Source organism: Bufo gargarizans, chromosome 3 (genome assembly GCF_014858855.1).
Source record: "Bufo gargarizans isolate SCDJY-AF-19 chromosome 3, ASM1485885v1, whole genome shotgun sequence".
In the NCBI taxonomy this organism is placed as follows: domain Eukaryota; kingdom Metazoa; phylum Chordata; class Amphibia; order Anura; family Bufonidae; genus Bufo; species Bufo gargarizans.
The window spans coordinates 187,772,511-187,797,545 of NC_058082.1; the positions used below are offsets into that span (position 1 = coordinate 187,772,511).

The window sequence follows — 25,035 nt, forward strand, 5'->3', positions numbered from 1 at the left end:
GCCTTCTGGGTTGGCTCCTCCACTACTTGCAGAGATAATCCCAGAACTAGCTATTTTGGTTTTCCAGTTTACATCAGGAAGATTAAAGTCTCCCATAATGATAACTTCCTCTTTCAATGTCATTTTAGCCATTTCCCTAACTAGTAGATCATCTAATTCTTTGACTTGGCTAGGTGGTCATATATTACACCTACATGAGTTACCTTATGATTATCAAGCTGCAAGGTAACCCAAACTGACCCTAAACTGGTCTCGCTAACTTGCATTAAATTAGATTTTATGCTATCTTTCACATACAGGGCCACCCCTCCCCTTTCTTGCCTTCTCTCTCTTTCCTATATAGAGAGAACCCTGGTATTGTTATATCCCAGTCATTACTCCCATTGAACCATGTCTCAGTAAATCTATATTCTCAGATGCCATTATAGACTCAAGTTCATTGATCTTATTCCTTTAACTGTGAGCATTTGTAGACAAGACTCTGAGCTTGTCATTTCTTAACCTATGTGCTACTGGCATCTTCTGGCATTGTTCCGGGGGGCAGATGAACTGCTGGATTATCACTCTTTTGCCCCCCTTTCCTAGTTTAAATGCTCCTTAGCAAATGAACTGTTCACTAAGGACATTCGTTCCCTTGACAAAAAGATGCATACCATCTTTCTTGTACAGTTCTTTTCCATTCCAATGAGAGCTAACATGAGACACAAAGCCAAACCCTTGGTTGAGACACCATTCACCAAGCCATAAATTGAATTCCTTAATGCGCATCTTCCCGTCATGCTAAAGGTTATGCACAGGCAAAACTGCAGAGAATGAAACAGTCGATGCAACCTCCCGTATATCATCACCAAGTGTGTGAAAAGCTTCCTTCACCTTTGAAACCTCATTGCAAGCCAGATAATTTGTCCCAAGATGGACAATAACATCCACCTCCCTTTCCTGCTTTGCTTGCCTAACAATATTAAGGATACGTCATCTGTCCCTGCTCGCGATAGACCAGGGAGAAATCTCACAAAACCATTTTTCCTCAAACTTCACACCTCTTATGATAGTAAGTAGCTGTTGGTGGGCAATTCTATCATTCCTCACCTTCTCCTTTTTGTCTTTGGCTGCAGTCTTGCATACTTTAGGCATAGGAGATGATTGTTCCTCACCCACTGTGCCTGAGCCATCCTCCATGTTGCTCTTGCGCTCTGAAAGTGCTGCAAATGAATTATGGAGAGCCACAGACTGTGGGACATGTCTTCTATCCACAACTCTCAGTCTACCAGAACCTGCAGTAACCCATCTTCCATTTCTAGGGGGCCTCTGTGGCAGTGGCATTGCAACATTCCCAGCCTGAGTTTAACAGTTCATTTACAAATCTCAGATTTCAAAAATTCTATTTCCTGCTGCATTATGGGGAGCTGTCTACAGATCAGACACCATCCAAACCTCCGAAGAGTGGAACATGAAATAAAAGCACAACAATTCCTGCACAGAACCAGGTCTGCCATTTTAAAGAGGGGAAAGATTTTAAATAAACCAATCTTACTTTTTTAGATTGTATCCACCTCTAGATTATCTCCTGAATATCTCAGATGCACTTAGTAATAATGCTGCAAGCTATAATTAGGCAAGCTAATACTATGTTGCTATATACACACACACACACACACTCACACAAAAGCTCCACCCCAACAACAAATTTAACACCTTAATCACCCTATGCTCATTTGCAATCAGACTAACTTACTTAAAAATATTTTTCCCCATGTTAACTGTGTCTATAATCTCTGGCTTCTGTGTTATGATTTAAGGTATGTCACCCAATTCGAGAAATATTTCTAAAACACAGTCCATTTGTCACATATGGTTTCTCAACCATTTAAAAAAGGTTTCCGAACAATAATATTTTACAGCTATCCATAGCTTTGGAGATGGATGTCTGGGGGTCTCACTGACTACTAGACAGTTGAGAGCACAATGCATGCATGTGTGTATATATATATATATATAGCAGAAAAGGAGATTTGGCGGCACCAGCTGTTGGCTCAGGTGCTGGGTCCAAAGGAATGAGCTTTCCACCTTCTAATATAAGCAGAGAATCGGACAGCACTCCAAGACTTGAAAAAAGTAGAAATCTTTATTCACCCATGTGAAAAATAATTTGCGACGTTTCAGCTCACAATCGAGGCTTGTGTTTCATTGCTTGAGAAAGGCTCGATTGTGAGCTGAAACGTCGCAAATTATTTTTCACATGGGTGAATAAAGATTTCTACTTTTTTCAAGTCTTGGAGTGCTGTCCGATTCTCTGCTTATATATATATATATATATATATATATATATATATATATATATATATACACACACACACACACACATTACAGAACTATCTATTCTGCAGCTACTACATAGTTATATTGACTAGGCCAAGGCAAAATATTAGTTGGGTAAAATGTTAGGCTGGATTCAGATGGCCGGGTACAGTACAGAAAAAACGTTCCATGTGATGGCCCCACTTCCTAGATCAACTGTTTCATTTGGCTGACCTGAATTTGCTGTAGCATAGTTAATTACGATGCTGTGAGTTCCAGCCTGGCTGTGGGTCTACTGACCCATACTCAACTGATGCTATGAGTACTGAGTACAGAACAGTACACTCGTAGTCAGACTGGAATTCACAGCATCATAGATCACTGATCCAGTAAGCTCGGTATGGAAAATGTGGACAGACTATTTTTCCCAAACTACATATGGCCGTCTGACATGAGCCTTAATCACACCCCTTAGTGACACCTAACTATGTTCTGTTGCAAAAAATGAATGGATGGAATAAACTTCACAAAACAATACAGAACTCCAAAAAACCCTTAGTGGCTCAGTTCTCCCCTTTCCTCACCCCAAACTTAGAGTCAACTATTAAAAAGCAGGGATTCTGAGCGCCGCTGCTCAAACCTGGGTTCACAACAGAAAATAAATCCTCAAAAACATCAACTCACTGAAGATTACATTTTCCACACTAGGCCAAGCAGTCTTAAACGTGCACTAATACTAACAAACCCAAAGATGCATACTGCTAGAAATAACCGCTTCAGATGATTGGACCTCTAAACAGTCTGAACCACAGATATAAAGGGAAACCGCATTTATTTTCAGCAGAAAAAGCATATTGTTCACTAACAAAAGGAAAAAGATTTTTAAGTCTGTCTAGGGTCTGTTCTTTGAAAATGAAAGGTCACTTGTGCTGGTGAGCAGCTGCAGCTGCACTGTGTGTTAATGAAGCCTTCAATGTGCAGAAACAAAGCTCTGTATTAGGCTACAAAGCATTTGTACTTCCCCACAACTCTACTCATTGACTTTACTTTGGGGATGCAAAAAAAGCAGCAATTAATCAGCGAACTCAAAATCCTTTTGTGTCTAAATCTACACCTCACATCACCATATATCATACTAACAGGACTAAGGCAGAAGACCTAAAAGCACCTGCCTTACACGGGGGGGGTAATAAAAAATCACAGCTAGATATTACATAGATAATATTTCTAGGCAAGGTGCATAGGTAAATGGTGTACCACTGCCATGTTATGGCGTGTAATGCTTACCCTGCCATGTGATATCACAAGAATCGTCTCCCGTGAAGCAAAGTCTAAAAACAGTCTTGTCCTTAAATTACATTACACTAAGGTTAACAGCCCACATTCTTCACTGTACAAACCACTGCCATCAGGTTAAAGACCTATAAAATCACAGCTAGATATTACATAGATAATATTTCTAGGCAAGGTGCATAGGTAAATGGTGTACCACTGCCATGTTATGGCGTGTAATGCTTACCCCCTGCCATGTGATATCACAAGAATCGTCTCCCGTGAAGCAAAGTCTAAAAACAGTCTTGTCCTTAAATTACATTACACTAAGGTTAACAGCCCACATTCTTCACTGTACAAACCACTGCCATCAGGTTAAAGACGGTGACATTTTCTCTCTCTGATAAAGACATCAGTTACGTGATACTTGGGTGAATGAACAGCAGCAGCCATAGAGATGAGAACATGAAACTGGAGAATACTACACACAACAATTCATGTAAAGTTCACATAGGCTGCACCCTCCACGTAACTGAGTGCACCCATCATAGCCCATCTTCTTGACACATTTTTAAATCATTAAACAGAAAATACAAAATTGCTTCTATAAAAAAAAGTTACAATCTCATCAATATTGGGGCTGTATTGCTGAATGAGGTGTCGGCACCTGATGATATCTATTCCCTGCAATAGGAGTACTAAAGTAGGCAGGTATAATACAGTACCAAGCAGTTTACCTGCCCACTGGACGGCAACTCAGGGGCAGGTCAAAACAGTCATCAATGAAGGTAAATGGGGGCTGAAAGTCATGCATGCTGAAGTTTGCCCATGACCATCTGGATGATCCAGAGAAGGCATGAGAGAAAGTCATGTGGTCAGATGAGACCAAAGTAGAACTTTTTGGTCTAAACTTCACTCGTCGTGTTTGCAGGAGGGAAAAAAAAAAAGATGAGTTGCATCCCAAGAACATGATAGCTACTGTGAAGCATGGGGGGGGGGGGTAAACATCATGCTTTGGGGGTGCTTTTCTGCGAAAGTGACAGGACGACTGCACTGTATTAGGCCTGCACACGAACGTGTGCTGCCCGTTGCCGTATTGTGGACCGCATTTGCAGATCCGCAATACACGGGTGCCGTTCCGTGGGCATTCTGCATCATGGATGCGGACCCATTCACTTCAATGGGTCCGCAAATCCGAAGTTGCGGAATGGTGCAAACTGGAAGAATGGAACAGAATCCTACAGAAGCACTACAGAGTGCTTCCGTGGGGTTTTGTCCAGTACTTCCATTACGCAAAAAGATAGAACATGCCTTCTCTTTTTGCGGAACGGGCGGATCACGGACCTATTAAAGTGAATGGGTACGCGATCCGCTGTGGCTGCCCCACGGTCGGTGTTCTTGCAGCACCGCCACGGGGGGCAGGCCTCATCGGCATCTGATCGGCGGGGGTCCGACACCCGGGACCCCCACTGATCAGCTGTTTGAGAAGGCAGCGGCGCTCCAGCAGCGCCGCGGCCTTCTCACCGTTTACCGCTGACTCAGTGACGTCATGACTAGTATCAACTGGCCTGGGCGGGGCTAAGTAAACAGAGCGTAGCCCTGCCCAGGCCAGTTGATACTAGTCGTGATGGGGCCATGTATTGTGAGATTTTGAGCAATAACCTCCTTCCCTCAGTCAGAGCACTGAAGATGGGTCATGGCTGGGTTATCCAACATGACAACGACCTGAAGCACACAGCCAGGATAACCAAGGAGTGGCTCCGTAAGAAGCATATCAAGGTTCTGGACTGGCCTAGCCAGTCTCCAGACCTAACTCCAATAGAATCTTTGGAGGGAGCTGAAACTCTGTGTTGCTCAGCGACAGCCCCGTAACCTGACAGATCTAGAGGAGATCTGTGTGGAGGAGTGGGCCAAAATCCCTGTTGCAGTGTGTGCAAACCTGGTCAAGAACTACAGGAAACGTTTAACCTCTGTAATTGCAAACAAAGGCTTCTGCACCAAATATTAATACTGATTTATTTAAGGTGTTCAAATACTTATGTTCAGCAGGGCAAGACAAATAAATTCTTTAACCCCTTAAGGACATAGGACGTACCGGTACGCCCTATTTCCCCGAGTCCTTAAGGACCAAGGACGTACCGGTACGTCCTGACTTTAAAATCGGCATTCCGGCGCCGCAGGGGTTAATTTGAACAGGAATGCCGGCTGAAATCATTCAGCCGGCATCCTGTTAAAACGCCAGGGGGGGTCATGTGACCCCCCCCGTGTCGGCGATCGCAGCAAACCGCAGGTCAATTCAGACCTGCGGTTTGCTGCGCTTTTTGCAGTTTCTGATCCCCGCGGTCCCTGACCGCGGGGATCAGAAACTTTAGAGTGCCTAAAATCAATATAGTACACCCCCCCCCCCGCACCCCTGCATGATTTGATGGCGGCGGGTGGTGCAGGGGGGGTGTCGCAGGCGGTGGGGGCGTTGCGGGAGGTGCGGCAGGCGGGATCGCGATCCCCCGCCCGCCTCCCATTGCGTAATCGTTGGTGTACAGTGGGTATACCAGGGTGCCAGCACATTGCTGGCACCCTGGTATAAACGGCTGACATCGTTGATGCGATGTCAGCCGTTTAACCCTTTCCATACAGCGGTCCGTACGGACCGCTGTATGGAAAAGGTTAACAGTAAGAGGGAGCTCCCTCCCTCTCCGATCGGGGGGCTGCTGTGCCTTTGCAGCCCCCCGATGGGAGAGGGAGAGAGCCCCCAGACAGCCCCCCGAAGCCCCGTCCTCACCCTTCCCCGTCTGCGAAGTTGTGGCAGACGGGGAAGGTTCCCATGGCAACAGGACGCCTGCTCAGGCGTCCTGCTGTCCATGGTGCTGAACAGATCTGTGCTGAAAGCATAGATCTGTTCAGTGTAAGTAAAATACAGTACAGAAACCTATATAGGTTCTGTACTGTATTTTACAGACATCAGACCCACTGGATCTTCAAGAATAAAAAAAATAAGTGAAAAAAGTTAAGATAAAAAAAAACATTTATCACTGAATAAAAATTAAAAAAATAAAATAAACTACACATATTAGGTATCGCCGCGTCCGTAACGACCTGATCTATAAAACGGTCATGTTACTTTCCCCGCACAGTGAACGCCATAAAAATAAAAAAATTAAAAAACTATGAGAAAATTGAAATTTTGCCCACCTTACTTCCCAAAAAAGGTAATAAAAGTGATCAAAAAAGTCGCATGTACGCCAAAATAGTACCAATGAAACCGTCATCTCATCCCGCAAAAAATGAGACCCTACTCAAGATAATCGCCCAAAAACTGAAAAAACTATGGCTCTTAGACTATGGAAACACTAAAACATCATTTTTTTAAATAAAATCATTGTGTAAAACCTACATAAATAAAAATAAAGTATACATATTAGGTATTGCCGCGTCCGTATCGACCGGCTCTATATAAATATCACATGACCTAACCCCTCAGGTGACCACCGTAAAAAAAAAAAAAAAACTGTAAAAAAAGCAATTTTTTGCCATCTTACGTCACAAAAAGTGTAATAGCAAGCGATCAAAAAGTCATATGCACCCCAAAATAGTGCCAATCAAACTGTCATCTCATCCCGCAAAAAATTAGACCCTACTCAAGATAATCGCCCAAAAACTGAAAAAACTATGGCTCTCAGACTATGGAGACACTAAACAATTTTTTGGTTTTAAAAATGAAGTTATTGTATAAAACTTACATAAATAAAAAAAATTGTATACATATTAGGTATCGCTGCATCCGTGACAACCTGCTCTATAAAATTACCATGTGATCTAACCTGTCAGATGAATGTTGTAAATAACAAAAAAAAAAAAACGTGCCAAAAAAGCTATTTCTTGTTACCTTGCCGCACAAAAAGTGTAATATAGAGCAACCAAAAATCATATCTACCCTGAACTAGTACCAACAATACTGCCACCCTATTCCGTACTTTCTAAAATGGGGTCACTTTTTTGGAGTTTCTACTCTAGGGGTGCATCAGGGGGGCTTCAAATGGGACATGGTGTCAAAAAACCAGTCCAGCAAAATCTGCCTTCCGAAAAACCGTGTGGCATTCCTTTCCTTCTGCGCCCTGCCGTGTGCCCGTACAGCGGTCTACAACCACATATGAGGTGTTTCTGTAAACTACAGAATCAGGGCCATAAATAATGAGTTTTGTTTGGCTGTTAACCCTTGCTTTGTAACTGGAAAAAAAATATTAAAATGGAAAATCTGCCAAAAAAGTGAAATTTTGAAATTGTATCTCTATTTTCCATTAAATCTTGTGCAACACCTAAAGGGTTAACAAAGTTTGTAAAATCAGTTTTGAATACCTTGAGGGGTGTAGTTTCTTAGATGGGGTCACTTTTATGGAGTTTCTACTCTAGGGGTGCATCAGGGGGCTTCAAATGGGACATGGTGTCAAAAAAACTGTCCAGCAAAATCTGGCTTCCAAAAACCATACGGCGCACCTTTCACTCTACGCCCCGCTGTGTGGCCGTACAGTAGTTTACGGCCACATATGGGGTGTTTCTGTAAACGGCAGAGTCAGGGCAATAAAGATACAGTCTTGTTTGGCTGTTAACCCTTGCTTTGTTAGTGGAAAAAATGGGTTAAAATGGAAAATTAGGCAAAAAAATGAAATTCTCAAATTTCATCCCTATTTGCCAATAACTCTTGTGCAACACCTAAAGGGTTAACGGAGTTTGTAAAATCAGTTTTGAATACCTTGAGGGGTGTAGTTTATAGAATAGGGGTCATTTTTGGGTGGTTTCTATTATGTAAGCCTCGCAAAGTGACTTCAGAGCTGTAGTGGTCCCTAAAAATTGGGTTTTTGTAAATTTCTGAAAAATTTCAAGATTTGCTTCTAAACTTCTAAGCCTGTAACATCCCCAAAAAATAAAATATCATTCCCAAAATAATTCAAACATGAAGTAGACATATGGGGAATGTTAAGTCATCACAATTTTTGGGGGTATTACTATGTATTACAGAAGTAGAGAAACTGAAACTTTGAAATTTGCTAATTTTTCCAAATTTTTGGTAAATTAGGTATTTTATTATGCAAAAAAATTAATTTTTTTGACTTTATTTTACCAGTGTCATGAAGTACAATATGTGACGAAAAAACAATCTCAGAATGGCCTGTATAAGTAAAAGCGTTTTAAAGTTATCAGCACTTAAAGTGACACTGGTCAGATTTGCAAAAAATGGCCTGGTCCTTAAGGTGAAAATGAGCCTGGTCCTTAAGGGGTTAAAAATCATACAATGTGATTTCTTGATTTATTTTATTTTATTCTGTCTCTCAGATTGGGAATGCACCTAACAATGTGAATTTCAGACCCCTCCATGATTTCTAAGTGGGAGAACTTGCAAAATCTCAGGTAGTTCAAATGCTGTTCCTCACTGTATCCTAAGTACTTCTAAGGTTGTGCAAGTCAATCTGCAACTCAGTCTCAAGAATGTACCATCAGGTGATTTAGTTTTCCCTACCCTCCTGCGCATGAGATTGCATAGGCAATTATGAAAGTACAACAATGTCTCCCTGTAACTTAAAGGGGTTGTCTGGTTGAATAGACCACAGCAGGGGACAGGAAGAGAGAAGGGAGATGACACGTGCGTACAATCAGATATTGATGACCCATCATAAGGATAGGTCATCAATAGTAAAAGCCCAGACAACTCATTTAAAGCTGAACCCGGATATACCTCCATTTTCCCCCAGGCAGCTGCTCCGATGCTCTCCTTTGCCCTGCACTAAATTGCGCAGGGCAAAGGCATTTTTCAGGAGTTCCGGTGACGAACCGGGTTCTCCATGGGGCTGGCAGGAAGCCTGGTGATGTCACTGGCACTGATGGGCAGGCTTTAGCGCTGCCCCAGCCAGTAAAACAGCTAGAGCAGCGCTAAAGCACACCCATTAGAGTCGGTGAAGTCAAACACACTGCTGGGCGGAAGCTTATGCCCGTCAGTGTTTTATTGTAAACAAAAGGGCCCTTGCTCTGTGCGATCTAGCGCAGGGCAAGGGAGGGCATCAGAGCATGAGATGCTAACATTAGGGGGGCTGCCTGGGTGAAAATATGGATATGTCCGGGATCAGCTCTGAACCCGGACAACCCCTTTAAGACATGAGACTTTTTTTTTGAAGAAAGAAGGCCAAAGTGCATTGTGCGACACCATGCTGTAATTTGCGGCTATGCATAGAGGGTTACATACATATTCCTCAAGGCCATATACTGGCATAACATTGAAATTACAGGTTTTACAAGCTCCAATAAAAACATACCTGGGGTATAATGGACATGTTTTTCCTCAAATCATGTAGGCCTAAGTCTGACGTCAAAACTCTATCAATCCAAATTTTTCCTTCAGGTTCAGCAAGACGGAATAGAGCAGCAATGAGGGAACTCTTTCCAGCTCCAGTTCTTCCAACTATTCCAACCTGTAAAGCAGTTCGCATCATTAGTCAAAGAATGAATATATGAAAATATATATATATATATATATATATATATATATGTACACATACACACACATACACAGTACAGACCAAAAGTTTGGACACACCTTCTCATTCAAAGAGTTTTCTTTATTTTCATGACCACGTGAGCCAGTTTCTTTGTAGCGCTTGATGGTTTTTGTGACTGCACTTGGGGACACTTTTAAAGTTTTCCCAATTTTTCGGACTGACTGCCCTTTATTTCTTAAAGTAATGATGGCCACTCGTTTTTCTTTACTTTTTTACTTGCTTTTTTCTTGCCATAATACAAATTCTAACAGTCTATTCAGTAGGACTATCAGCTGTGTATCCACCTGACTTCTCCACAACGAACTGATGGTCCCAACCCCATTTATAAGGCAAGAAATCCCACTTATTAAACCTGACAGGGCACACCTGTGAAGTGAAAACCATTTCAGGTGACCACCTCTTGAAGCTCATCAAGAGAATGCCAAGAGTGTGTAAAGCAGTAATCAAAGCAAAAGGTGGCTACTTTGAAGAACCTAGAATATGACATATTTTCAGTTGTTTCACACTTTTTTGTTATGTATATAATTCCACATGTGTTAATTCATAGTTTTGATGCCTTCAGTGTGAATCTACAATTTTCATAGTCATGAAAATAAAGAAAACTCTTTGAATGAGAAGGTGTGTCCAAACTTTTGGTCTGTACTGTATATGAATATATATATATATATATATACACACACACACACACACACACACACACACACACACACACAGGGATACTGATATTGTAAGTGAATTTTGGAAATTTCAGCTTGTTCTGTATCCAACATATCCAGTTTTCAAGTTATCAGATTTAGGGTGGTATCACATGGCTTCTCTAACCATCCATTTTTTTCTGATGTTTTGTAGGTCATTTAATGAGTTACAAGAAAAACTGTAACCCTACATGTATAAATGCCATTAGCTACCAATTATCTCCACATTAAAATAAATGTTTAGCATGTGCATGATCATAATCACAGCAATACACCTTCGAAGGCAATTTTTTATGATTGCATGTTACTAATTTTGGGCTAAAAATCTTTTTTTTTTTATTGGTCTTCATTAAAAATATTGAGCTTGTCACCAAGGGTTAACAGTTTTTCTTGCTGTGTGAATTGTACTTTTTACTCTCACTTTGTGCAGGTCATCTAATAACCCTTCTCTCTAATTTAGTAAGAGGTCAAACACTTATTTAAGCCACATTCTTATCAGTAAGATGAGTGCTTATAATGTCAGGGAGCAGAGACAAGGAGCTGTCAGTTTCGCTGGCTGACATTCAGATCCCTCTATAACATCATCTCAGCCCTGTATAGAAAAAGGTTCTATATTTGTAATAAAGTTATTTTTAACTTAAAATGAGTACAGTGCCATAATTTAAAAAAAAATGCCCTTAAAGGTGTACATAGCCTTTAAAAATCATAATGGACCAAAAATATATTTTTAATTCCATGCTAATAAGCATCACTGAAGAGCATGCATTCATATATGTCAATATGGTATGGGGTAAGTAAACAGTGTTCAAAACGGTCCAACATCTTAACCCAACATAAGAGCCTGGTCTGTTGCTTCTACAGGGAGTGCAGAATTATTAGGCAAATGAGTATTTTGACCACATCATCCTCTTTATGCATGTTGTCTTACTCCAAGCTGTATAGGCTCGAAAGCCTACTACCAATTAAGCATATTAGGTGATGTGCATCTCTGTAATGAGAAGGGGTGTGGTCTAATGACATCAACACCCTATATCAGGTGTGCATAATTATTAGGCAACTTCCTTTCCTTTGGCAAAATGGGTCAAAAGAAGGACTTGACAGGCTCAGAAAAGTCAAAAATAGTGAGATATCTTGCAGAGGGATGCAGCACTCTTAAAATTGCAAAGCTTCTGAAGCGTGATCATCGAACAATCAAGCGTTTCATTCAAAATAGTCAACAGTGTCGCAAGAAGCGTGTGGAAAAACCAAGGCGCAAAATAACTGCCCATGAACTGAGAAAAGTCAAGCGTGCAGCTGTCAAGATGCCACTTGCCACCAGTTTGGCCATATTTCAGAGCTGCAACATCACTGGAGTGCCCAAAAGCACAAGGTGTGCAATACTCAGAGACATGGCCAAGGTAAGAAAGGCTGAAAGACGACCACCACTGAACAAGACACACAAGCTGAAATGTCAAGACTGGGCCAAGAAATATCTCAAGACTGATTTTTCTAAGGTTTTATGGACTGATGAAATGAGAGTGAGTCTTGATGGGCCAGATGGATGGGCCCGTGGCTGGATTGGTAAAGGGCAGAGAGCTCCAGTCCGACTCAGACGCCAGCAAGGTGGAGGTGGAGTACTGGTTTGGGCTGGTATCATCAAAGATGAGCTTGTGGGGCCTTTTCGGGTTGAGGATGGAGTCAAGCTCAACTCCCAGTCCTACTGCCAGTTTCTGGAAGACACCTTCTTCAAGCAGTGGTACAGGAAGAAGTCTGCATCCTTCAAGAAAAACATGATTTTCATGCAGGACAATTCTCCATCACACGCGTCCAAGTACTCCACAGCGTGGCTGGCAAGAAAGGGTATAAAAGAAGAAAATCTAATGACATGGCCTCCTTGTTCACCTGATCTGAACCCCATTGAGAACCTGTGGTCCTTCATCAAATGTGAGATTTACAAGGAGGGAAAACAGTACACCTCTCTGAACAGTGTCTGGGAGGCTGTGGTTGCTGCTGCACGCAATGTTGATGGTGAACAGATCAAAACACTGACAGAATCCATGGATGGCAGGCTTTTGAGTGTCCTTGCAAAGAAAGGTGGCTATATTGGTCACTGATTTGTTTTTGTTTTGTTTTTGAATGTCAGAAATGTATATTTGTTAATGTTGAGATGTTATATTGGTTTCACTGGTAAAAATAAATAATTGAAATGGGTATATATTTGTTTTTTGTTAAGTTGCCTAATAATTATGCACAGTAATAGTCACCTGCACACACAGATATCCCCCTAAAATAGCTAAAACTAAAAACAAACTAAAAACTACTTCCAAAAATATTCAGCTTTGATATTAATGAGTTTTTTGGGTTCATTGAGAACATGGTTGTTGTTCAATAATAAAATTAATCCTCAAAAATACAACTTGCCTAATAATTCTGCACTCCCTGTATATTTCATCTCTGGATGGCCACTAGTACCGGTGGTTAGGGTCAGAATCACAGAAACACTGTCTTCCACTTAGTCCAGTTGTTCTCCTTTGTGTGGATTCCACAAGCAGAAACAGACAGAAACCACCAAAATTTCATGAGCAATACATGTGAATAGGGATAGGGCTGAAGTGATTACTCAAATTAATTAAGTAACTCGACACAAAAAGAAAATTGTACCGTGTGACCACGGAGTGTGAGTGAAGTGATTGCAATTACTGGGCACCGCGCACTATGACCTGATGCTGTGTGATGTCAGGTCTCAGGGCATCGCATGAAGAGGACAGTGGAAGAGCTGTGGACTGTCTGTGGTGCCCCTAGCATTAAAGGTAAGTATTTGATTTGACTGGTGCTGGCGACTGATGGCTAGGAGGGGTACTGGGGGAGCTGATGGCATTGACGGAGGAATTGATGGCACAGGGGAGGGGGAACTGATGGCAGTGAGGACTGATGGCATGACGGGGAGAGGGAAACTGATGACAGTGGGGGCTGATGAGTTTTTATAGAAAACGTTCTTTTAATTCATTTTTTTCTTATTAGAGTACTCTATTCATCATTGGATTAAGACAGTAGAATATTTAATTACTAAAATAATTGATAGCTGCAGTCCTAAATTGGGTATTTTGCACTCCATTCACGCACTGCAGAAAATACTCAAACGGCACAAGTTTAACCCATTTTAAAATCCATGGCATTATTCATTAGTAATGAGGATTCCACTGTGAAAAAAAAAAACAGATTAGCTCCACTGAATTGTGATGGGGCTAATCCATTTGCAGATCCACTGGCCAATCTATGGCAGAAACCTGTTTCAGCTGTATATTTCTAATGCAGAGTACCTAAAAATGTGAATGATATGCCGACAAACCAATGTCATGAGAACATGACTTTATGCCTGAAATAATACACATAAAATAACATTTTAATATCAAGTAGCTGTTACTTCTGCATTCGGATGGTTTCTATGAAAAACTAGGACATAACTGATAACAATGGCCCGATTTACTAATGTGTCTGTGCCTATGCTCAAAAAAGGTTTTCCAACTTGTTCAAAATGGAGTGTGGATTATTGTAAAGTGATGGAATGTTACAGGAAATAGGCATGGCCTAAAACAGTTTTGAGCCAAAATTTCACCACAATTCTGCTATAAAATTCTGTCTCAAAGTAATTCAACCAATAGTAAGTCTGCATAGCTATATACTGTACCTATCATCCAGCCTAAACCACTGTGAAAAAAAATGGTGCAGGTTCAGACAGCCTGTGAAAGTTTAGGCTATTGATAGAAATAGAAAATCTGGCCCACTCGGACAGATTTACGAAGACTGATGATTAAAAGGGTTATCCCATGACGAATATAAAAAATGAAAATCAGACATCATATAATACAGTCTTTCTAACACATCTAGAACCAGCCCTGTACCTCACATGGATCCAGAGATCTCCACATTCATTGCTCTGCTAGATTTATATCAAGCTGACAGCTCAAGGGTGTGTCTTTTCTGTTGAAGCTCAGGGGCGTGTCCATGCTCTCCCTATCACAGCTCAGGAGGCAGTTACATTTTATTGAAAAACTCTGTGGCTATATTCCATTTTTTACTTCATGCAATTGCAAAAAAATTCTGATATAGGTTGCTGGAGCAAGATGCTCCAAATTTAATAAAGATGCTCAGGACTCCTAATATGGTGCACCTACTGGCAGTCCAAAAGCTGGAAATTCAAATCTACACCACTATTTTCTGCATATTCCTGTATGTAGATCACTTGTAACGGTGATCTAGAATAGTAAGCGGTATTACTGTTAGCAGAGGCATGAAGGGAAACTTAACTTACATCAAGTGTTGCTACGACACTCAACAGTGAAACTAAACAAATACATTTAGCCCCCTGGAAGACCTCTGCTGTACATGTACAAGTCGGCACTTTAAAGATTATGCCCGCTCACAAGTGCAGCGGACACCATAGCGGTCGGGTTTCTGCTGTTTCACACAGTAGAGGCCATGGGCTAATGCCTGCAATCGGCCTTATGGCCTCAGGCACCGTGGCCAAATGTGACCATGACATCTGAGTGGTGAAGATGCTGGAGCTGTGTGCTCCTGTGTTCGTAACCGCCACCCCTGGCTGAGATCGGGAAACCTTTTACATTACATGATAGGTATCGGATCCTCAAGCAGTTCGGTCCATCACTGGTATTTTTCAATACAGGCCTACAAGTGGCAGCAGTGTAGTAGAATATAGTGAACGCAATACACAATTTAACAGTTCTGGTTATAGACACATAGGGTGACTTACAAAAAGGTTAAAAAAAATACATTTTATATTAAAAAAATATATCCCCATCACTGCATCAGAAAACTTCCGTGCTATTAAAATATTTATCCCGAACAGAAAATGGCATAAGAAAATTTAAATAGCTAATTGCCATTTTCTGTCACTTCACCTCCCCCCAAAACACTGAATAAAAAGTGATCACACAGACTCCAAGATGGTATCATTGAAAAGTACAGATCATACCACAAAAAATTAGCCCTCACACAGCTACCTAGATGTAAATATAAAAAAGTGTATTTAAAATTGTTTATAGTCAGGCAGAAAGTGAAACGCGCCATGATATCTACTAAACATGCCCTACACTGCCATGTACTAATATTGTAACGTCAGGACCAGTGAAAGGCCCTCTTTAATTCACATTAAATCCAGAGTAACAGACATTTAATGCAAGACCACATATTAAGCTGTCTCAGACCTTCATCAAGTTGTAACTAGTAGGATGGCTTGAATTGTCAGCAGCCTTGTTTATGTATTTTATCTATTAATATATTATATTTATACATTAAGCCCTAAAGGACCCAGCAATTTTCAGTTTTTGCGTTTGTTTTTTCTTCCTGCCTTCCTAGAGCCATTTTTTTTTTTTTTTTCTGTTCACATAGCCCTATGAGGGCTTGTTTTTTGTGGGATAAGCTGGAGTTGGAAAACAAATCCCATATGGGGTGGAATTGGAAAAAAGGCAATTCTGACACAGTTTTATGGGTTTTGTCTTTACGGCGTTCTTTGAGAAACATGGCAGTCTCCTCCTCCCTGTACCGATGGAACTAAATAGCATACAGGGTGGCAAAAGTGAACGGGGGCAACGGAGCAGTGCATCTGGAAATGTCATCATACTTGAAAATATACACAAGAGTCTATCATCAAAGAAGACATAATGCCAGTTTAAACTGGTAGAGTATATACTGTGAAAAACAAGATTAACTTAAAAGGTGAAAAAAAAAAAAAAAAACACCCTCAATTTATATTATTCGTTTACAAATACCTTTTCCTTTGGTCGGATTAGGGCAGTTAAATGTCTTAGAACCAGCGGTCCATCTAAGCTGTAAGCAAAGTTGACGTTTTCAAAGGCTATCATGCCTTTATTTGGCCAGTCTGGTGGTGGACGTTTTTTAGACTCCCATGCGGCTTCTTTTTCAAGTTGAGTGTACTCCATGACTCTCTCCACAGATATCATCTATAATGAAAAATAAAAATAACCCATTAACTGAATTGTTCCTCAGAATATTTTGATTACTGTTGAATTAATTCACTTGATGACTAAAGATAGACATTCATTCCTGGAAATCCGCCCGAGTATCGCCCCATCTAAATCCACCTTAAGGAGGACAATACAGAAATGCAAAAAGGGTTAACTAGAGCACACCATGCTGTAATAACAAAGACAAAGAAAACATTACTGCGCTTTTTCTTTGTGAAGTAAAGTAAAAGGGAGAAATACTCCTGTTACTGAAAACTATACAGGTAGGAGAAAACTCTTACTTAAAAATAATAACAATAATCTAATGTATGTAAAAGAAGATATTTCCAGACTTTCATCGTCCTTTAACTTACAGTGGGATGAGAAAGTTTGGGCAACCTTGTTAATCGTCATGATTTTCCTGTATAAATCGTTGGTTGTTATGATAAAAAAATGTCAGTTAAATATATCATATAGGAGACACACACAGTGATATTTGAGAAGTGAAATGAAGTTTATTGGATTTGCAGAAAGTGTGCTATAATTGTTTAAACAAAATTAGGCAGGTGCATAAATTTGGGCACCGTTGTCATTTTATTGATTCCAAAACCTTTAGAACTAATTATTGGAACTCAAATTGGCTTGGTAAGCTCAGTGACCCCCTGACCTACATACACAGGTGAATCCAATTATGAGAAAGAGTATTTAAGGGGGCCAATTGTAAGTTTCCCTCCTCTTTTAATTTTCTCTGAAGAGTAGCAACATGGGGGTCTCAAAACAACTCTCAAATTACCTGAAAACAAAGATTGTTCACCATCATGGTTTAGGGGAAGTATACAGAAAGCTGTCTCTGGGATTTCAGCTGTCTGTTTCCACAGTTAGGACATATTGAGGAAATGGAAGACCACAGGCTCAGTTCAAGTTAAGGCTCGAAGTGGCAGACCAAGAAAAATCTCGTATAGACAGAAGCGACGAATGGTGAGAACAGTCAGAGTCAACCCACAGACCAGCACCAAAGACCTACAACATCATCTTGCTGCAGATGGAGTCACTGTGCATCGTCCAACCATTCGGCGCACTTTACACAAGGAGATGCTGTATGCGAGAGGGATGCAGAGGAAGCCTTTTCTCCGCCCACAGCACAAAAAGTGCCGCTTGAGGTGGGATAAAGCACATTTGGACAAGCCAGCTTCATTTTGGAATAAGGTGCTGTGGACTGATGAAACTAAAATTGAGTTATTTGGCCATAACAAGGGGCGTTATGCATGGAGGAAAAAGAACACAGCATTCCAAGAAAAACACCTGCTACCTACAGTAAAATATGGTGGTGGTTCCATCATGCTGTGGGGCTGTGTGGCCAGTGCAGGGACTGGGAATCTTGTCAAAGTTGAGGGACGCATGGATTCCACTCAGTATCAGCAGATTCTGGAGACCAATGTCCAGGAATCAGTGACAAAGCTGAAGCTGCGCCGGGGCAGGATCTTTCAACAAGACAACGACCCTAAACACTGCTCAAAATCCACTAAGACATTTATACAGAGGAACAAGTACAATGTTCTGGAATGGCCATCTCAGTCCCCAGACCTGAATATAATTGAAAATCTGTGGTGTGACTTAAAGAGAGCTGTCCATGCTCGGAAGCCATCAAACCTGAATGAACTAAAGATGTTTTATAAAGAGGAATGGTCCTAAATACCTTCAACCAGAATCCAGACTCTCATTGGAACCTACAGGAAGTGTTTAGAGGCTGAAATTTCTGCAAAAGGAGGATCTACTAAATATTGATTTCATTTCTTTTTTGTGGTGCCCAAATTTATGCACCTGCCTAATTTTGTTTAAACAATTATAGCACACTTTCTGTAAATCCAATAAACTTCATTTCACTTCTCAAATATCACTGTGTGTGTCTCCTATATGATATATTTAACTGACATTTTTTATCGTAACAACCAACGATTTATACAGGAAAATTATGACGATTAACAAGGTTGCCCAAACTTTCGCATCCCACTGTATATTCATTTCTATGGAAGCCTATTACCTAGACATTTTGGGGGTCATTTACTATACTAAAATACACCTAAATTAGGTGCATTTCAAGTGCAGATGGCGTTATCTGTGACTTTGCCCTTCTCACACCAGGTCTAAAATAGTGGGTGTAGAATAGAAGGCCTGTCTCATTCACCATTTTCTTCGCCTGTTTTAGGCATAGAAATTGGTCTAAATGTTAGACAGCTCGGAAGTTGTCTTACATTTAGAACTGGCGCTGGATGTGCTTAAGAAATGGAGAGGCCTTCGCCTCTCCATAACTTCAGCGGAACCACCGCCAGCACAAGGCCTTTATTAAGACCGGTGTCTAAAACATGAGTCTTAATTAATGTGCCCCTTTTGTTTTAAGAAGCCCTTCAAGGGTCCTTTTATATAGAAAGATTCTAAAATGAATAAATTAATCGTGTGGGTCGTAAACTCTGTTCACAAGACATCATAGATATCCAGATTTCACTGAAACATTTGTTCAAGAGAAAACAATCAACGAACAATGGAGTATAATGCTGCTCATCAAAAAGTAGGTAATGCAGAGGTGAACATCTGAATGACCTCTCAAGGTGTACTCTTTATGGGTACATCAGAATGATATATCCCTTCTAGGTGACAAGTATTGTGCATTGGTTTGTATAAAACAACTTCTAGTCCATATCATTTCTATTTCCAGGTAATCAAGCCAGAATATCGAAAATGTTCAGTACCATAGGTGGAACAGAAAACATCAAAAGTAGTGTCTGTGAAAATGAGTGGTCAAGAAATAATATCACTGAATTCAGGAGTTTCCTTCAGTCCCTATATCACAGGTATATAAAATCCAGCCCCCAGCCATGCAGTCTGCCTATACAAACATTTCTCAAAGAATGGATCATTCTAAAGAGCTCACAGAATTTTCATGTGGTACTGTAATATGATGCTAGTGTTGCACCAAGTAATTCATGACATTTCTTCCATCCTATACATTCCATAATCAAATGTGAGGGGTTATTGCAAATGGAAGCAACTCGGGGAACACAATACTAAGAATAGGATGGACTGGTGTAATGACCACCACCACTCTTATTTATCCTCAGGATAGGTCATCAACAACAGATTGATGGTGATCTAACTCCCGGCATATTCGCCAATCAGCTGTTTGAAGGGACTTCTGTGCCCGTGTGAGTGCTGCATTCTCTTCAATGTTTACCTGTCTCCATTGTAGCAGTGTTGCAGTGTAATAACAGCTTACTCTACCATTCTTTTGATGTGCGTCATGAGAAGGACCCCCGCCGATCTGATATTGATGACCTATCCTGAGGATATCTGCAGCCTATACAACCCTTTAATACCTACAGATTTAGAATGATTGTCATAAAAGTTTGTGTAGGTGTTGTGTCCCAATACGTTTGCCCATATAGCATATCTAGTTAAGAAATCCACTGGTAAATTCCAAAGAGAGCAGCATCTCTTTAGCGTCCAGGCATACATTACCATACACATTTAGAATGATTATTATAGGTTACATTTTACACATAGGATACAAATAGTTAATAACATGAAACATGATAAAGAGGAGACTAAGGAAAATATTTTACCAGATTTTCAACTTCAGCACTTTGCCTTACTCCCCACTGGAAAGATCCCATGATAGTAATGGCATAAGAGAGCGCCAAGCCAACCTGTCCTGCATCAAGAGCTGTAGTAACACAAGAGAGGAGGGGCAGCTGTAACAATCGGCATATTGTAGTGGATGGGTATTATCACACAGTGTTTACATTTACTAAGAAGACCAAGACTATAAAATGCACCATTCTGCTTTTAGGATTTCTTATACGCTAAATATAGACATCCTGGCCCATCTGAGGATTCAAACCCAAGGTGCTCACTTACAAGGCAAAGCTAATATGCATTTTTATAGGACCGCGCGAGTCCATTTACTTTCGCTCCAAGCTTCATCAGGAGCGCCCCGGATGAAGCTTGGAGTGAAACCCGGGTCGGGCAGGAGTACATTGCTGGGAATTGTTTTATCGATTTTATACTAACTTACCCTTGTAAGTAAATAGCGGTTCTTCACTATTGGAGTATTGTATGCTCTAGAGAACAGCCATTGAAGAGACATATTCGGAGGAATTTTAGATGAATATACTCGTTTGATGAGCCTGACTCCCATCTGCGCTTGTGAGTATACCAGCTATAAGCGCGTGAGAGAAGCATTCACAGTGCTTCACCATTAGTGCGTCTTTTTTCGCAGGAGCTGTTGTCGGAGGAGGATAATTGGAAAATCTGATGCTCTATTTGTACCTATACAGGTCCTTCTAAAAAAATTAGCATATTGTGATAAAGTTCATTATTTTCTGTAATGTACTGATAAACATTAGACTTTCATATATTTTAGATTCATTACACACCAACTGAAGTAGTTCAAGCCTTTTATTGTTTTAATATTGATGATTTTGGCATACAGCTCATGAAAACCAAAATTTCCTATCTAAAAAAATTAGCATATTTCATCCGAACAATAAAAGAAAAGTGTTTTTAATACAAAAAAAGTCAACATTCAAATAATTATGTTCAGTTATGCACTCAATACTTGGTCGGGAATCCTTTTGCAGAAATGACTGCTTCAATGCGGCGTGGCATGGAGGCAATCAGCCTGTGGCACTGCTGAGGTGTTATGGAGGCCCAGGATGCTTCGATAGCGGCCTTAAGCTCATCCAGAGTGTTGGGTCTTGCGTCTCTCAACTTTCTCTTCCCAATATCCCACAGATTCTCTATGGGGTTCAGGTCAGGAGGGTTGGCAGGCCAATTGAGCACAGTAATACCATGGTCAGTAAACCATTTACCAGTGGTTTTGGCACTGTGAGCAGGTGCCAGGTCGTGCTGAAAAATAAAATCTTCATCTCCATAAAGCTTTTCAGCAGATGGTAGCATGAAGTGCTCCAAAATCTCCTGATAGCTAGCTGCATTGACCCTGCCCTTGATAAAACACAGTGGACCAACACCAGAAGATGACATGGCACCCCAGACCATCACTGACTGTGGGTACTTGACACTGGACTTCAGGCATTTTGGCATTTCCCTCTCCCCAGTCTTCCTCCAGACTCTGGCACCTTGATTTCCGAATGACATGCAAAATTTGCTTTCATCCAAAAAAAGTACTTTGGACCACTGAGCAACAGTCCAGTGCTGCTTCTCTGTAGCCCAGGTCAGGCGCTTCTGCCTCAAAAGTGGCTTGACCTGGGGAATGCGGCACCTGTAGCCCATTTCTTGCACACGCCTGTACACGGTGGCTCTGGATGTTTCTACTCCAGACTCAGTCCACTGCTTCCGCAGGTCCCCCAAGGTCTGGAATCGGTCCTTCTCCACAATCTTCCTCAGGGTGCGGTCACCTCTTCTCGTTGTGCAGCGTTTTCTGCCACACTTTTTCCTTCCCACAGACTTCCCACTGAGGTGCCTTGATACAGCACTCTGGGAACAGCCTATTCGTTCAGAAATTTCTTTGTGTCTTACCCTCTTGCTTGAGGGTGTCAATGATGGCCTTCTGGACAGCAGTCAGGTCGGCAGTCTTACCCATGATTGCGGTTTTGAGTAATGAACCAGGCTGGGAGTTTTTAAAAGCCTCAGGAATCTTTTGCAGGTGTTTAGAGTTAATTAGTTGATTCAGATGATTAGGTTAATAGCTTGTTTAAAGAACATTTTTATGATATGCTAATTTTTTTAGATAGGAATTTTGGGTTTTCATGAGCTGTATGCCAAAATCATCAATATTAAAACAATAAAAGGCTTGAACTACTTCAGTTGGTGTGTAATGAATCTAAAATATATGAAAGTCTAATGTTTATCAGTACATTACAGAAAATAATGAACTTTATCACAATATGCAGCGGTAAAATCATTGTGGACACGTGTTGGCGTTTGATTTTCTGTTGCTGCTGTGGCTGACTGGTAACAGCTTTGCCTTGTAAGTGAGCCCCTTGGGTTCGAACCCTCAGATGGGCCAGGATGTCTAAACATAGACAGGCACACTTCACTTAGAAGATGTCAATCAATGTTGTCTATATTAACATTTGCCAATATATAAAATAAAGGTAAAATTACAACATGCATGAACATAAATGGTTAAAAATATGAAGTAAGGTGAAATTAATAATAGGATCCTTCTCACCTCCTATGGAGCAACAAATTGATCAGGGGAATTGTTCCATGTATACCCCCTATCTAGTACATATATTTACAATATACCCATTTCATCCTAATTGCATTCCTCTTATGTCCAATATTGTACTGATAAATTATACTTAATCCTTATTCAGAAAATATTGCCTCTGTGATTCAAGCATCTATGGAATAAATCTGTTGTTTCAAAAATAAGAGACTTGATGTCAATATGTAAACAAGTAAATCCAACCCAGTGGCTACTTTGTATTAGAAGTGTATCATTTCCCTACACTTCCAGTATGATGGGTTCTTAGTTCTCCTTTGTAATGATAGCAATTGACAGTATGTACTTGATGGCAATTGAGAGTATGTACTTCCTGTTGGAGATCATACGCTTCTATCCACCGTGGCATCCCACGTGGTAGCTGCAGCACTCGCTCTGGACTCAACATCCCTCATGGTGTGTGTCTATAGTACGGGTAGTGATACCTATTGTGTGGTTGCTAGGTCTCAGCGTCCCACGTGGTATTCAGCAATGCTGTGTCTTGGCTCCCCGGGCTCTGAATGTATGGAATATCCCTCATGCCGTTTGTGAAATGCTCCACACACCGGCCGCTCTTACTTTAGGATTTGTGTTTTCATCAATAAGTTAGTGGGTTTTTGGTGGTTATAAGATTTTGCTAATTATTGCCAGATGCGTTTCGGAACTATGCTAACTGCTTCCTCTGTGGCCATGATTATTTTAGGGTCCTTCCCACTTTTTATACCCACCTCCCAGTCCCATGCAAAACCCCCACTGGATTTCTTCTCTCTTAGATAATGTTTGTTTGTATATAATTTCATGATTTTAGAACAGAGTATATTATAGTACCCTCCAAGGGATTGTAGCATGTTTTTTCTTCAGTTTTTGACGATAAATTGTCTCCTCTCCAAGTGATTACACTGAATGCTGCAGCCATCCTTCAATCCATGTACACAAAACACATTGCGGTTTAGATGCTTTTTTTTTTTTATCTACATATGTGTTTTTTTGCCTATGGATGATCCTCTTCTTCTATTACAGCAATCCACAATTATTATTCTCAAAATTAGGTATGAAACAATTTGTAGTACTCTCCTATTTCAGTATTCACACATATGTGGACTTTCACGGACCACGGTCTGTGAAACCCCGGCCTGCAGTCTTTATCTAAACATTTCAAACAATATCACAATATAGACTCAACGGTATTAACCTTTGTCGCCTCTGAAAAAGTAGAACATTTTTGATTTTGATACATTATTTCCCGGAGGGCCTCACACAGATTTGAAACTCCGACTTTCTGTAGGAATTTGGATGGGTGCCCTTCACTGACGGGAAATCGAAGTCAGGCTGTTTTACCAACACTCCGATCTCTCCTCGGTGGGAGGTCTCCATCCCTTGACATACCCGACATCTTTTTCTACCTGATATCAAATATCTAGAAATGGAACAAAGGAAATAGAGGGAAGACGGAAGAAAGTTGTAGAAAACAATAGGATATTACTGAAATAATAGGAGAACACTACAAATAAATATGTTTGCTATTATTGCTATCTTTATTACTGTTTTCGTTGTCTTTTCTACTCTTATTATTTTTCTTACATCACTTGAGAACAATAATTGTGGATTGCGATAATAGAAGAAGAGGATCATTCATAGGCAAAAAAAACACATATGTAGATAAAAAACGCATTGAAAACGCATCTAAACCACAATGTGTTTTGTGTACATGGTGTGAGACAGTGACAGGTCTCACTCAGGTTAGAGGCAATGAAGGGGTGGATAGTTCGGTCCACACCCCTGTTCCACCACAGGTGAGAGAAGCTGGAGGTAATCAGCCTAGCACAAAGCACCTCCCAGAGTGTCAGAAAGGGGGTAGTGTGTTACCTGTGGACAGAGGTCTGGAGGCTCTGTCTGTGTGGTCTCAGCTGGGCAAGGCTGAGGGACCACAAGGCTGTGAGATAGCCTGGAGTTGGGGGACGCAGCGACGCCTGGGAGGGTCGCAGGGCCATAGTCAGGCAGACTACTGAGTCCCAATCCCCCACAAGAAATACTGAACT

The 25,035-nt window shown here is 40.9% G+C and overlaps 1 protein-coding gene across 1 annotated transcript in view; it reads right to left on the bottom strand.

Moving 5' to 3' along the window:
* Nucleotides 1–25,035, bottom strand: part of ABCC4 (ATP binding cassette subfamily C member 4) — a 318,763-nt gene that overhangs the window by 44,393 nt on the left and 249,335 nt on the right. The window contains exons 24-26 of the mRNA XM_044284601.1: nucleotides 20,391–20,491; nucleotides 16,579–16,770; nucleotides 9,873–10,028 (exon numbers count right to left, since the gene is read on the bottom strand). Coding sequence (XP_044140536.1) covers nucleotides 9,873–10,028; nucleotides 16,579–16,770; nucleotides 20,391–20,491 — 449 coding nt within the window. The remainder of the gene's footprint in view (nucleotides 1–9,872; nucleotides 10,029–16,578; nucleotides 16,771–20,390; nucleotides 20,492–25,035) is intronic.